The 15,357-nt window shown below is 49.8% G+C and overlaps 1 protein-coding gene across 1 annotated transcript in view; it reads left to right on the plus strand.

The window, feature by feature from the left end:
* The window catches only part of SLC29A3 (solute carrier family 29 member 3), a 42,534-nt gene extending 39,799 nt beyond the window's left edge, over positions 1-2,735 (plus strand). The window contains exon 6 of the mRNA XM_019745985.2: positions 1,391-2,735. Coding sequence (XP_019601544.2) covers positions 1,391-2,045 — 655 coding nt within the window. The 3' untranslated portion in view covers positions 2,046-2,735. The remainder of the gene's footprint in view (positions 1-1,390) is intronic.
* Positions 2,736-15,357: the final 12,622 nt, after the last annotated feature.

Here is a 15,357-nt window from a genome sequence, read left to right on the forward strand (position 1 = left end):
ATGTCGTTGCAAATGGTAAGATTTCATTCTTCTTTATGGCTGCGTAATACTCCTTTGTATAAATGTACCACAGTTTCTTAATGCACTTGTCTACCGATGGGCATTTCAGTTGTTTCCATGTCTTGGCTATTGTGTATAGTGCTGCAATAAACATAGGGATGCATAAATTTTTTTGAGTTAGAGTTTTGGATTTCTCTGAATAGATACCTAGGAGTGGAATTGCTGGGTTATAAGGTAGTTCCATTTTCAGATTTTTGAGATACCTCCATATTGATTTCCATAGTGGCTGCACCAATCTGCAATCCCGTGGTCAGAAATAAACAGGTGCTCTCACAGAGATTAAAAGCACGGGTTACTTTAGTTATGGTGGGTGGGTCATATAGAGTAGAAATAAATTAGTCCTTCTGTTTGGAGAGCAATTCATTAATTAATATCTATCAAAATTTTAAAGGTATAAACCTTTTGATCCAGCAGTTCCTCTCCTAGAAATCTACCCTACTGAAATACTAGTCTGTGTGTGCAAGGATTTATGTATAGAGATATTCATTGCACCTTTATTTGTAGTAGAGAAAAATGGAGCTAACCTAAATGTCTGTCAGTAGGGGAGTAGTTAAATTGTATATTCATACAGTGAAATGATATGCAGCAGTGCAACAGAGAGACAGAGCCCTGTGTCCCATGTGAAAGCATGGTTACACGATACTTTTGAGACAATTGTGTGTATGCATTTATGTATAATAGTTATGATGTATTTATAATTTATGAATTTAGAAATTATACTGTTACAGAAAGTTTTACAATGGTATATATGTTTGATGCCATTTTTGCTTAAGAAATGTAACTGGGGGTAGGGGTGGGGGCGGGGTGTTTGCATGTGCATGGACCAATATACATCAGATTTTTAACCATAGACGCATGTAAGGAGTGAGACCAGAGGAGAGAGTTCTCGTTCTATATCATTTCTCTTCCATATTCTTTGGGTTCATTGTATCAAGCATGTGTTACTTCTATAATTTTAAAAATTTGTATTTCAGAATGCTATTTTATGTCCACCACCCCTCTCCCCCAAACAAAACAAACACAGACTGGAACCCAGGCTCGCCGTATAGTGGTCAGAGCTGGTTTTCTCGCTCCCTGCTCAGGGTACGACCACCATCACTGAACAACAGGTTGGAGTCCAGCCTTTCAGGCAGCACCAGGGCAGGCAGACCAGGGACTGTGCTATCCTCCCCCTGGCACCCGGCTGCACATGTCACCTAAGCGCATCCGGGGGCTGCAGGCCATCAGGGGCGGGGCTTCACATGCTGGGGCTAAAAGTCCCCTCCCTTGTCCTTGGAAACCCCAACTTTTCTTTCTGGAGCCCTCTGACTGTAAGCCTGTCCTTCTGCAGGTACTACATGAGGCCTGTTTGGCCGTCCCATGTGTTTTCTGGTGAAGAGGAGACGCCCCAGGACTCTCTCAGAACCCCTTTGGTGGTCCCTGAGTCCAGCGACTCCATGACACCACCCCTCCGCCCCATCCTGAAGAAGACGGCCGGCCTGGGCTTCTGCATCATCTATCTCTTCTTCATCAGCAGCATCATCTTCCCCGCCATCTCCACCAACATCGAGTCTCTTGACAAGGGCTCAGGCTCACCGTGGTCGACCAAGTTTTTCGTCCCCCTCACTGCCTTTCTCCTGTTCAACTTTGCCGACCTGTGTGGCCGGCAGATCACAGCCTGGATCCAGGTGCCAGGGCCCAGAAGTAAGGTGCTCCCCGGGCTGGTCCTGCTCCGGACTGGCTTTGTCCCCCTCTTCGTGTTCTGCAACTACCAGCCCCGTGTCTACCTGCAGACCGTGGTCTTCCTGTCCGATGTCTACCCCATGCTGTTCAGCTCCCTGCTGGGGCTCAGCAACGGCTACCTCAGCACCCTGGCCCTCATCTACGGGCCCAAGATTGTGTCCAGGGAACTGGCTGAGGCCACGGGAGTGGTGATGTCCTTTTACATGTGCGTGGGCTTAGTACTTGGCTCAGCCTGCTCAGCCCTGCTCGTGCACCTCATCTAGAAGGGCCGATGGCAAGAGTGTCCGAGCTGCGCCATGGTTGGGAGCATGGTGAGATGGGCAGGATGTGCCGAGAGGGCTGGCGTGGGGCTCGGTGCAGAGAGCAGAGCACACCGGGGCCTCATCTCTCCCTAGGGAGCTGCTGACCCGAGCCGTCCCCATGCGAGGCAGAGACATTCCAGATACTTTAACAGAACACTCCTAAGACTTGTGAAGACCAAAAGACATCTGAATTAGACACAGTTACACAGTCACAAAGTGGGGTATCACTTTCCTAGCTGATGGTTACATTCCGCCTTCCTTTATAGCCCCTTGGGGCCTGTGTTGCCAGTATTCGACTCAGTTAAGAGGTGAGTGCCAAAACCCGCCTTTGCCTTCCAGCTGACAGCAAGACGTGAGAATGCTTACCTCTCCCTGACCAGAGGGGTCTCCCTGGAATGGAAGGCCCACTGGGGTGACCAGTCCTCAGGCCCAAGCCCCAAGCCCCAAGCCTGTGCCCTGCGTTCTGTGGGTGAGAGAGCACCTATCCATCAGACTGGGAACCCCAGAAAGACGAGCCTTCCAGGAAACCTTATTCCCTAAACTCGGACTCCAGAGAGGCTGCCTGTATGTCAGCGCTGGGTCTTGTAATGTTGATGTTTACATCGTGGTCATTGTTTCAATGGTGTAATAAATACCTGGGTGTATAACGAAGTGTCTGTATTAGGGTCTTGGCAGGACGGAGTGTACTCAAAATGGGTAACTTGAGGATATTTGAAAAGTGGGTGTAGGAACTCTCAGGGGTTATGTATTATATCTCAGAACTAGTAATAGGCCATTCCACCCCAGGCCTCAAGGGGTGGAGGCTGGGGCCCAGCCTACCTGCTGTGACCTGCGGGAGGTAAATTCTCTCCTCTCTCCCTTCCATCTCCTCCCAGTCCCTGTGACCCAAACACAGCCAAGGAGCAGGCGGAGAGGGTGGAGAGTGGGCGGAGGCGCAGAAAGTACCCGTCCTGCCCAGGGCCTCATCCAGAGTGGGGACACCAGCCCCTCCACTTTCATAGGGTTATTTGTTACTAACACCAGTAGAACTCTGAAGGTTTAGTCAGCAGAATGTGGTGTTTCTTTGTCCTGGTTTGTTCTGGGTAGTTGTGTATTTTGAAGCTGTTGTTTCAAAAGGTAACCCTCCGGTTCTGTCGTTCTCCCCCTCCCCCATTCTTAATCGCCTGACATGAGCAAGTCCTTTCTATTTCTTCAGGTTCCACAAGTCGTCTGCAAGCCTGTTTCTTGGGGGAGCAGGCTGGCTTGGGAATGAGAGAAAGAAAGGAACTAGAGCAGAGCAGGAGTTCTCTCCCAAGAGTCACGCAGAAAGAACCGAGCTTGCCCTCAACAGGTGGCAACGCTGAGAACCATAAATCAAGTACCCTGGCTGCATGGTGTCCTGCAGACAGCTGACATGGTGTCCTGGGACGCCGTCGGTTAGGCACCCAATGGCAGCAGCTCACGTTCCCTACCATTGCAGGCTGATGGACACTCTTTCTCTTTGGGCAGAGAATTGAAGAGGACACCCTTGAAAGATTTCTTGAAACTTGATACCTAAAAAAAGAAATGAAAAACGTCTTAAAACAAATTCTTCCCTTTCCTTTCCCTTGCAGGAGCCTGAAACCTTCCCTCCCCACATCCCTTGGTTTTTGCACTGCCTTTGCAATGCTGTTGATCATTTGGGGCATCCATCTGGCTGGTGACTCATTTTTATCTCAGGTGTTTTACAAATGGGCAGCATGTCTGCTTTAAAGTAAACAGCGATCTCTGAGCTCGGACACGGGGACCACCCTGGAGCTCACGGAGACGAAATAGTGGGGGTCTTGCATGCTCAGTTAAAGGGGGACAGCTTTCAGAAGTAGAGGAGGTGTCCCTGTTAGTGAAATGATCTGAAATTATGGCGGAGTGAAGGGGGGAGAGGGTGGCCAGCTGTGATGGTGCAGCTCTGGGGAAGGTTAGAGGACAGACTGCCTCAGTGCAAGCTTCAGTGGGGGAGGAGGGCTGTTCTGAGTTGGAAGGGGCCGGCTGCTTGGCTGGTGGAGTTCCTCAGGCTTTTGCCCACTGTTCTTTGTCACTCACCCTAGTGGGCTTTCACAAAGGATCCTTTCTTCCCAGGGAGGGAGGAAAGAAAATAAAAATACATCTCCAGGTAGAGGGGCAGGCGGTGGAGGTCAGGGGTTCTTGTCCCGCAGGCACTGTCATAGCAGCTCATGGGGGTTGGTGGCTCCAGGTCTCAGGTCTTGTGACCCAGGCAGGCTGGTGGAACTAGATCACATGTTTTGGGGAGTAAACAAAACTTGCTAAAAAGAAGGGGAGTTTCCAGTGAGGGTGGGGAGGTCCCATAAGGTTGCCTTTGTCTATTAGTTCTCTGATTTAATCCCAAGTGGCAGTTTTTAGTGCATGTTGTATATTTCCAGATGATAACACATTTTCATTTTCCTCCTTTCTTTCAACAAAGAAAGCCAGAGGCAGCCAAATTAGTTGACGCTCCAACTAGGATGTGACAGGTACTTCTAAGAGAATGCTTGTTTCTATGTGCGTGGGCACGTGCGGTGACTTGAACCCGGGGTGGGAATTACTAGCAAAGACCCTTCGTCCTGCTGTCTTCAGGTGCTCCTGAGAGAAGATCAGGGCCTCCTGCTCAGCTCGGAGGTGACGTGGGAGGAGGTCACTGCAGGACCCCAGCTTCTGAGGTCATGTAATGTTTTTATAGAGAACGCCAAGTAGGAGAGACGGGGCCAAAAATCAGTTGAGAAGGTTTTATTCCAGCGGACGTTCAATTTGAAGCCCAGTGCTTATCTCAACTTCGTGGGCTTTAGGATTGAAAGCGTCTGCTATTCATTTTACTATCATTGCTTCCTTGGTGGCTATGTCAGGGCCAGTTTTGCCCATGGCCTGAGTCTCTGCTGCCCACCACCCCCTGGCTGAGGTCGGTCCAGTTCCCAGTCCAGCTTTGACTCTGGTGGAGGCAGGGACTAGTCATGTGGCCACAGACCCAGAGTCCAGGGCGGCCTGTCCGTCAGATGCCCAGACTCCTGCCTAATGCTGCCCTGTGCCAGGTGCCTTACCTGCATGATTTCCTCTGTCTGCAGATGAATACAGAGAGGCTCACGGAGGTTAAGTAACTTACCAAGGTCACTCAACTACTAAGTGGCATAGACAAGAATCCAGCCGGATCTTCCTTAACTCATAAGGCCTTGCCCACCCTGCCGTTTTGCTCCCCTGCTCGAGCCCTCTCTCCTTGGTCCTTAATACCTGTCATCCCTGTTCCTCACTCTATGGCCTGCCTGGAGTGTTGTGCCAAGTAGATCTATTGCCCAGAACCCTGGCACTGGCTCCGGCCTGAGCTGACCTGACCAGTGCAGCTGGCCAGAGCCCCTGCTGGCATGGGCCCCCAGGGATCCTGGCCCATTTTCACCACTCCTGTCGGGTTGGGATCTTGGGCTGCTTTCAGGCCGCGCCTGCCCCATCTAGTCCAGTCTAGTTCCCAGTCCCTGCCCTCCTAGTTCCACATCCCCTCCCCCACGCCAGCCCTTGCTGCTGAGACCCGCCCTGCCCCCCACCCGCCCCCCAGCATCGGTGCTGCTGCAGCACCTGTCTTAGGATCACGGGTTGTAACACACAGGACACAGCCTGTGTGTCACATAGCCTTCCTGAGCTTGTTTCCTCATCGATGATGGGGATGACAGAAAGTCCCAGAATAATGACTGTGCTATGCCAGTGAGCCAGCCTGCCACACCCAGTCAGGCCCACTCCCCAGCCCACATGGGCACAGCTGCACCAGGGCTCAAGGCCTTTGTAGCAGGGTGCACACCCTCTGCTCCCACCCAAGTGTCAGCCACTCAGGAGGGGTGAAGGCAGCATCAGCCTGAGAGGATGACCTCAACTTCAGGCTGCAGTGAGCTTGCCCCCGAAGGAGAGCAATGAAGACGGCCGTGTTCTCTGCCCCTCGAGACTCCAGCCAGCTGACCCACGGGCCTGTGCACCCCACTGAGAAGTGCCCTTGGTTAGGAAGTGAGAGGGAACTCAGGGCCTACAGCGTGGGGTGGAAGAGTAGATAGTCATAGGTTTTAGGTGCACAGACCGAGGTTGGAATTCTGGTTGTCAGGCGGGGGACCCTGCTCGCTGCGCCATTTGTCGTGCGGGGCATCAGGCGGGGTCTCTTCTCCCACTCCCCAAGTAAGAACGCAACACCCACGGAGCCATAGGTAGGGGAGTCATACCACTATATAGTCTCACTGGAGCCAGGATCCACACGACCTGCAACCTGTTGTCTGCTTCTCTGCCTGCCACCCAACCGACTGACCAACCAACGCAGCCGCGGCAGTTATATCAGTGGCTAATTGGCTAACTGGTTACAGCTGATGGTCAATTAGCCGCAGCTGATGGCCATCTACTACCCGAGCCAGCACCTTTCCACGTGAGACCGAGCGCCTGGAAACTGCTCTCTGGGACTCTGTCCCCACACTGGTTCTGCCACCTCCTAGCTGGGTCACTTTGGCCCAGTCTTGCTGACACTTTGTGTCTAAAATGAGAAGACTCTCTGGGCTGTTGCAGGATTAAATAAGCCCCGATATTGTATGTACAAGTACCTGGTATATAGCAGATCCTCAACAAGTGTGTTTTCCTCCCACTTTTTGCTGCTGCCTAGACAGTCTGTTGCAATGCCCAACTCCTTCCCCGTGACAGGTTAATGCCCTGCAGCCAGCACTTAGTACCCACCCCTTTCCTGGGCCAGGACCTCCAACTCTGATGCCTGCTGTTTGATGCCCAGGCCCCTGCCTGGGTCCTGCCCAGACAGGCCTGACCTGGGGCAATAGCTGGAAAAATGAGACTTTAGACCAAGCTCTGCCCTCACTTTGACCTCTGGGCAAGCCACTTCATTTTTCTCTAAACCTCAGCGAGCCATCCCAACACCTGTCCCGCCTTCATCATGGACACATGGTCAAGTACAGAAACTGGTTATGTCCCAAACGGTTCCCAGAGTCTGTGCTCTGGGGCCACACTGCCTACGTCTGAATTCTCACCACTTCTAGCGGCATGACCATGGGCAAGTTCAACCTGACTCTGTTTTCTCATCTGACAATGGGGCGACCGTATTACGGGTCTCGAATCTGGTTGTTGTGTACATTAAATGGTATGCTGGGGATGCATATAAAACGTTTAGAATTGAGCCAGGTGTGTAAGCAGCACTAATCACCAGCTCCTGGAAGGTTGTATCTTCAGAACCCACTTGGAGAACCACTGTACTAGACCCTTAAAGACTGATGAGGGCTTGTCAGGAGCTCACACCTGGCGCAGGGAGAGAGACAAGCGCTCTGTCTGCTCTGTTCCAGTTGAGGGCTCAGGACTAGAAAATCTTTAAAGAAGCTAATGCATTGTGGACACTCACTTATTGTTCCTTAAAAATGTTCACAGATTCTGGGGCAGAGCCTTTGCATTTTAAGTGCCAAGCTCATCTTCTCCACCAGCCCCCAAGGTTGGCACCCAGTGGCTTTACTCCTCAATTGCATCTTTCCTACCAGCTCCCTTCACCATAAATATTCAGGAGAGAGGCAGGAGGGGGGAGAGAGGAGGGAATGAGAAAGGGCCTGGAGTTGACAAGTTGGAACTTGTGGTCTCACTCCCTCCCAGCACTCCTGACACTTGGGAGCAGCAGGGTGGGGGTGAAGGACCACCTCCAGCCCCAGGGTCTGGGTCACACCTCCTACCTGTTCTCTGGAGCTCATTAGTTGCTGAGGTGGTGGTAACTGTTTTTAATTTTGCTGAGTCTTTGTTGAGACTCAAAAAGGGAAATGAGCCATTACCAAACAGCAACCCTTTTTGAAACAAAAACTGAATTGACTGCATTTTCTAATCACATTTTGGGATCTAAGAATGCAGAAGTCTGGCCTTGCATTATCAAAGTTGTCTTTCGGGAGAGGGTTATTTATCTGTGGCTTGCCTCCTGCTCACAAAGCTCTGTGGGAGGAGCCACGTGCCAAAATGTTAGTGCCACACCAACTGGTATTTAATGGCTGGCACATGGCCTATTGTGAGGATATCAGGAAATTTCCCTTTCCTTACTTTCTGCCTCTCAAGACCCTCAGGCTCTGCTCTGTTGGGTAAGGAATAGCCACCTCAATTCGTGAAATATGGTAGAGCCGGGGTACAGGGTTTATAATCAGGGGACTTGGGGCAAATCACTAACCTCGCTGAGCCTCGGTGCCCATCCACCTGTAAAATGGGGATGTTACTTTTGCATACCTCAAAATCCTGATGTCAGAATGCCCTGTAAACTACAAAAGGCATACAAGGTATTAGCTCTTGTTATTATTATTAAACTACCTACAGATCCAGTGTACCCCATCCCATGGGGCAGAGTCTGTAGGACCAAGAGGACACGACAGTCTGAAACTCACAGCCCTTTCCCCTTCTGGGCCATGCCCTGGGCACTTGGCATCCCTGAATCCCTTGCCTTAAATGGGCTCAAACCTGCAACCAGGGCCTAGGCATGCTCTTTCCTAGGGGTTAGGGTACCCACATTTGTGCAGAAGTCCTCTTCAGATGTGGGACTGAGCCATCACCTTCCAGAACACAACTCTATGAAATCAGGATTCCAGAGTCAAACCAGAACGTCCAGGTTGGTATAAAGGACTATGTGTCCAAGCAGAAGGAAGAACATATTTAAATTTGATACATACTTGATTTGTCACATATATTGAGATACATGATATAAGGGCCTTCATTTGTGCTCTCGTCTGTAGGCCCACAAATGTTCCTTTTTATTACTAGAAGTTTGAATTCCACTTCCTTTGAACTAGGCAGACCTGTTATTTTCCTCGTTTTCTGTGCCTTTCCTGCTATTTCCTCTATCTTCCTAAATATTCAAAGCTGTGCCTTATTTGGAAAGGTAGAAAATCATAGAGATTTCGTAGAAACTCAGAGATTTCAGGGGCTCCCTTCTTTCTCTTAAACCATTCTCATCCCCCTAGAAACCCACAGGACAGACCATGGGCAGGGACCTGGGTTGGTAGCTGGCCTCCCTTTTGCCTCCTAAGCAGTTTCCAGACAGAGGGTGTCTGTGCTACTTCAGGGTAAGAAAACGGCTCCATACTGCTGCCACCACGGTAACCCCTGACCCACGCGGTACTAAGAAAAGCCATGGGCTCCATCCAGGGGCCTAAGATTTCTATGCAGGGAGCAACTGTAGGAAGAGTGGTGCTGCTGGGTGCTCCCCATCTCCATCCTGGAAGGGTGCAGGTCCTCAGCCTACAGAGGGGAAAGTCAGGTGAGAAGTAATAGCCAACTTCATTCCACGATTGGAGACCCCTCTGGCTTCCTTAACTCTTCCTGGGCTTGCTGCTGATGGCGTTATCCACATTTTGCTCCATATAAAACCCTTTTACAATGTCCCCTTCCTATCCAGACACTCTTCGGCAGTGCAGAGACTCTGATCCAGAAGTGGAATTGCTTGCCTGCTTAAGTCTCTCCTACCCTAGAAGTAAGACAGGAATAGTTGCCCCCTCCCCTTGTGGCCTGTGGTCCTGGGATGATGCAGCAGCAGTAGTTGAATAGACTTTGAACACCTCAAATTCTGCTGAATGCCTCTTCATCTCACCTGTGCCTGGGGTGGCTACATGTAGAGAGAAGGGAGGTATGAAGGGGAAAGGTGGACCCACGATGGGTTATCGCCTGGTCTCCACCTACCCCACAGACCCTAAGAGAATCAGAGCAAATACTGGATTTTAGACAACTCCACGGACTAGCTCAGCCACCATTTCCGAAGTGTTGAAAGTGAATTACTGGTACTGTGCTAGGTGATGTTCGGTTCTATGGGCGAGGGCACTAAACACTGAATCTCAGCACGTGGAAGTTCTTCCCTTCCAACTCTTTCCATCCTGAGTACCTACCCGAGAAACTTTCAGTTGTGCTTGAATGTTAACACTTCACTAAAACTTGCTATTCTCCCTTTTTAACAAAATGAGATCAGGCCTTACTGTAAGGTCTTGCCTGCTAGAATTGAGAAGAATGTTTTATTTTTATTTCTTTGTAGGGTTTCTTGCCTTCTATATATGACAGGTGATATTGGTTTTCCATTAAAGTAATGCTATACAGTTTGCTTTTTATTATTATTTTTTTTATTTTTCTTAGATTTTTTTTTTTAATTGGGGAAGGGGAACAGGACTTTATTGGGGAACAGTGTGTATTTCAGGACTTTTTTCCAAGTCAAGTTGTTGTCCTTTCAATCTTAGTTGTGGAGGGTGCAGCTCAGCTCCAGGTCCAGTTGCCGTTTTCTAGTTGCAGGGGGCACAGCCCACCATCCCTTGCGGGAGTCGAGGAATTGAACTGGCAAGCTTGTGGTTGAGAGCCACTGGCCCATGTGGGAATCGAACTGGCAGCCTTCGGAGTTAGGAGCACGGAGCTCTAACCGCCTGAGCCACTGGGCCGGCCCTACAGTTTGCTTTTTAAAGTAAATGTAAGTAAAGCAACTGAAAGAATATTAAATGAAAAAGATAAGAGGTGGCACTTGGACGTGGAAAATATCATTCAAGTTTATCCTTTTAGAGGCTGGGAAGCAGACCCAGGCAGGAATCCCCTGATCACAGAATGAGTACATGTCTCTAATATTTAGGAAGCACACAGACATCTATTTGACCAAAAACCATCGAGTGTTCTGCTTGAAGGTCATGGGCCGGATAACAGTTCCCTTTTCATTTTAGTCCCCGTTACACTTTCTGTGGCTGGTGTTTTCACTATTTTCATTTTAGCCAACAAAAGTGGTAACTTCAGAAGTTACCGATTATCTCCTTTAAACTCAGGGCACAAACTTGGTCACTTTCAGTGGTAAAAGACTTCAGCCTTGGAGCTAGCAAGAACTAGCAGAGAAGAGAGGAAGGGGTAAAAATAGACGTAGAGAGAAACAGGAAGTAAAAAACACAGCCGCTTCAACATTTTTAAGGATTTGAAACTGGAATGGGGCAGTCACATCTCCGATTGTCCCTGTCCTAAGGGAACAAAGCGGTAGGTTTCTGGCTAAGTCATTCTTTGATGCTGATATGACTTATTGGTTACAACTCTGCCCAGTAACCTTGCCTGAGCACTTAGTAGATGTCTGGCACTTGGCTAAGACTTGACATTTTGACGCTGTCTCATCATTTCTCACAAGAAGCCTTTAAGATAAAATCTTGGGCTCTGGAGTTGCACTACCTGGGGTTGGAAATCTGGGCTTGCGAAGCTGTGTGACTTAAGGCAAATCAAATCCCTCCCTGAGCCTCAGTTTTCTCATCTCTCTAAAATGGGTATAATACCTATCGCTTTAAGGATCAGAAATCTTCTGTAATAGAATGCTTATCAAGAGTAAAAAGCTGCCAATAATAATAATAATGCCACTTAGTATTAGTCACTATTGATATTATGAGTACCAGCACGGCAAAGAAGTTTCTGGAGGTCATTCTACCCAAGGTCACAGAGCTGAACCAGATTGGCTAGACTACTGACAATAAGTGTAGGAATGTTTGGACCTCCCGGCCTCGGGGCCCAGAGCTGGGTGGTGCGGCAGGGGCTGCTAAAGAGGGGCCCAGATCGCTGGGCGTTTGCTCCGAGCTCCCTCCGGACTCAGCCACATCTTCCTGGGGCTCTGAATGGCCGGGGACTCACTACTGTGCCATTCCAGACGGGGTACGGCGGATCCTCAGCCCAGAGAGGCCGGGCCTGCAGCGCTCTGCTCGGCGGGGAACCCACCTCGGTACAGCGGGGAACCCACCTCGGCACAGCGGCCCCACCGACCACGGCGACACTGGTGAAACCACAGCTACCACCCGCCACGAAACTGAGGCCCTAGCGTGGCTTCCGGGAGCCGCTGGGCATGCCGGGAGACGGGTCTCACAGCCAATCCCCACGCGGGGGCGGGAAGTGGTTGCCCGGCAACAGGACAGCCCAGGCGAGGGGGGTGGGGCCAGTACCCCAGGGCGAGCAGGTGTAGAAACAGAGTAGGGAGGCGGCCTGCCAATCCTCCAGAAAGCTGCTTTTTTTCTGTCTGCAGTTCCTTCACTCTTACCTGGACTTGGAGGAAAGAAAAGGTCATCAAAGCAAATGATAAGAAACAAGAACTAATAATAATAAAAAAGACATTCATATTATTGAGCATTTACTGTGGGCCTGGCTCTTTACAGGGATTATTTCATTTAATCCTCATTTGATCTTAAAGAGAAAGTATTATTACTGTCCCCATTTTGTAAATGAGTAAACAGAGGTTTACACAGATTAGCCATATTACCCGAAGTAACTCAGCTATAGAGTAGCAGAGCTGGAATTTGAATCTAGATGGTCTTGAACCCAGGGACTCTGTGTTCTTAATGAGTCAAGGGGTGGACACTCATTTCAATTCAGCAAACATCAGTCTGTGTTCCTACTAGATCTACCCGCAGGGGCCAATCCAACTTTTATGGGGCCTGAAGTTTAGACAACATGAGTGGCAGGGGGCCCTCTTTAGGAAAAAGAATAACAAATTGCAAATACAAAAGTAGGCAGAAAGAGAAAACTTATGTAGAATGTAAAAAGCCATCACAACAAAACACTTTTGCTCATTTTACAAAATACACGACCTGTGCACACATTGCTAGAGCCCAGTACAAAGGTATTCTTGACCCTTAGTTCCCATTGAAGTCCTTCAATCAGATATCAAACTACCTGGCAGGCTTCTCTGCTGTTCCCTCCCCACTTTGCATCTCAGCCACAGATCCTCCTTGGGAGGGCTCTAGCAATGCGTTTAGTTGGGCTTCTGGCTGTGGCAGCAAGCTTGGGCTGCCAAGTAAGTAAACGGAAGTGCCAGAGAGTTAGTGCCCTTGGAAGCAGTCCTCAGCACTAATGGACACGAAGTTGGTGGCCATTAACCCTCAAGTAGGATTACGCTGACACATCTTCTACACGAGTGGTTCTTAGGGCATGGTCCCCAGATCAGCAGCAATCTGCATCACTTGGGAACTTACTAGAAATGCACATTCTCAGATCCTACCCTACACATACTGAATCAGAAACTCAGGGGTGGGGGGTGGAGCCCAGAAATTGCTGTTTTAACAACCCCTCCTAGAACTACTGTTGTACCACACTGTTTCCCAGAGTTCCCTGTGGCCTGGAGCTCCAGAGGTCTACAATAGTAACCTACTCAGTAACACACCTTCTTTTTGGTCTCTTGCCTTTGCTTATCTCACTTCGTCTTCAACTGGGGCTTCCTAAGATCGTCTCCAGTAAACTACCTGCACTTGAATCCTTGTCTTGGGTCTGCTTCTAGGGAAATACACCTCAGATGAGACTGTGAGGAGGTGTCATTGCCCAGTGGGGACGAGGATGGTAGCTGGCACACACTGGAGGCTGAATGGTCTGCTAAATGCTCTGCTTTCATTGTCTCTTGCCCCCACCCCCAAGGAAATTGGGGTTTGGAGGATTTAAGTGGTTTGCCCAAGGATTTGAACCCAGGTCTGCCTGAGTCCTGAGGGGAAGCTCCTCACCAGTGAGGACTGAAGACTTGCCCACATTATGTTCTCTCGTCATGGCTGCTCTTCTCGTGGCAGGCACAGATTCAATTTTGTTGTGAGGGGTGCTACAGTCTGTACACTTTGGAAAAATAGAGAGTGCCCACTGTGGGATGCTGCTGGCCTGAGATGATGACGTGCCCTGGCCCTGTAGAGGGCACAGTCCAAGAAGCTCCTTCACTCCCAGTCTGAGGTCCTTTCATTCCAGTACTCTCGAGGCTGGTGCCTACCCCTCCAGCCTACAGCTGTGCCCAAGCATGTGCCTTTAACCCAGAGATGGGGCCTTTCATGCCACAGATACCTGGACATTGAAACAGATCTGCAGCGGAGGGGTGCTACTTGCGGTGGGGGTGGGAACCTATCCCTGAACTCTGCTTTCTCTGATGTTTAGAGAAATGGTTTGCACATTTCCAGGAAACCACAGCTCTCACATCCTAGTCACCTGGCCAAGTCCTTCAGGCTTGTCCCCTCAAGAGAAATGGACTTGCCTTCTCTGGGCTCACAGCTCCTGTGGCTTGAGACCCAGCTATCTTTCTTGTTAAAAATCCACCCCACCCCACCCCGCCCCAGCCATGATCCAGGTAGTGGTAGGTGGGGGGACACCCACAAGAGCACAGGCTTCAGTCTTTGGCTCTGCTGCTGACTTTGGGCCAGGCTTTTTCTTTTTTAAACCCTTCAGAGCCTTGTTTTTCTCATCTGTAAAGTGGGGAGCCTATTCTGCTCCCCCCAGGTTGTTCTAATGATTCAGTGCCCATGGCAGACGAGGACGATACACACATGACACAGGTATGAGCACTGATGGATGCAGATTTGCAACTGGGATCTCCCTTTGTTCCTTCCATCACAATGATGAGGGGACTTAGAGGCTGGTCTTAGGTTCTCCAGAATCCTCGTCTACCAGAAGCCTGCGGTGATGCCCCAAAGGTAGTGCGCTCTTTCCAGGACTCTGCCAGCCCACCCTTCTGTGTGGGAAGAGACAGAAAGGGTTACTTTGGTGATCACTAGGTTAAAGGATGCCCCAATGCCCTGCCCCGCCAAAAACTGACCCCTTGACTCCTTAGTTGATTTTGAACCCAGATGGCCTGTGTTCATAATGAATCAAGAAGTGGGCACTCATTTTAATACAATAATTTCTCACTACATCACATCATTTGCTTTTCCTTCATAGCATTCATCGTGGGTTGTAATTATTTATCTGCCTGTGTGTTTTTAAAACACTTTTTAAAAATGGAAATTTGTCAAGATGTACACAAGAAAACAGAATAGTACATGGCCCTCATGCACCTGTCACCCAGCTTCAACAATTACCAACTCATGACCAATCTTCTTTCACCTCAGTGGGGGCAGAGCCCCAGAAAGTAGTTTCCAGGCTCTCGGCCTCACATAGACAGGTGCTGGCTCAGGTAGTAAATGGCCATCAACTGTGATTGCATGGCCATCAGCTGTGGCTAGTTGGCCGTCAGCTGTAACCAGTGAGCCATTGGCCACTAATATAACTGCTGTGGCTATGCTAGCAGCAAGTGGGGGCTAGCAAGAAGGTGGTGGCTGAGCTAGCAAGCACGGATTGCAGAGAGGCGGATGCCGCCAGAGAGTATATAGTGGTATGACTCCCCTATCTATGGCTCCGTGGGTGTTCCTTTTTGGCCTCACCGTGTCCTGCGTTCTTATGTGGGGAGCGGGAGCAGAGACCCCGCCTGGCACCCTGCACGACAACCTCTACCCCTACTCTCTACCTCCCCCCACCCCCGACCCCATATGAATTTGAGGCATCGTATCATTTC

Source organism: Rhinolophus sinicus, linkage group LG07 (genome assembly GCF_036562045.2).
Source record: "Rhinolophus sinicus isolate RSC01 linkage group LG07, ASM3656204v1, whole genome shotgun sequence".
NCBI classification, from domain to species: Eukaryota; Metazoa; Chordata; class Mammalia; order Chiroptera; family Rhinolophidae; genus Rhinolophus; species Rhinolophus sinicus.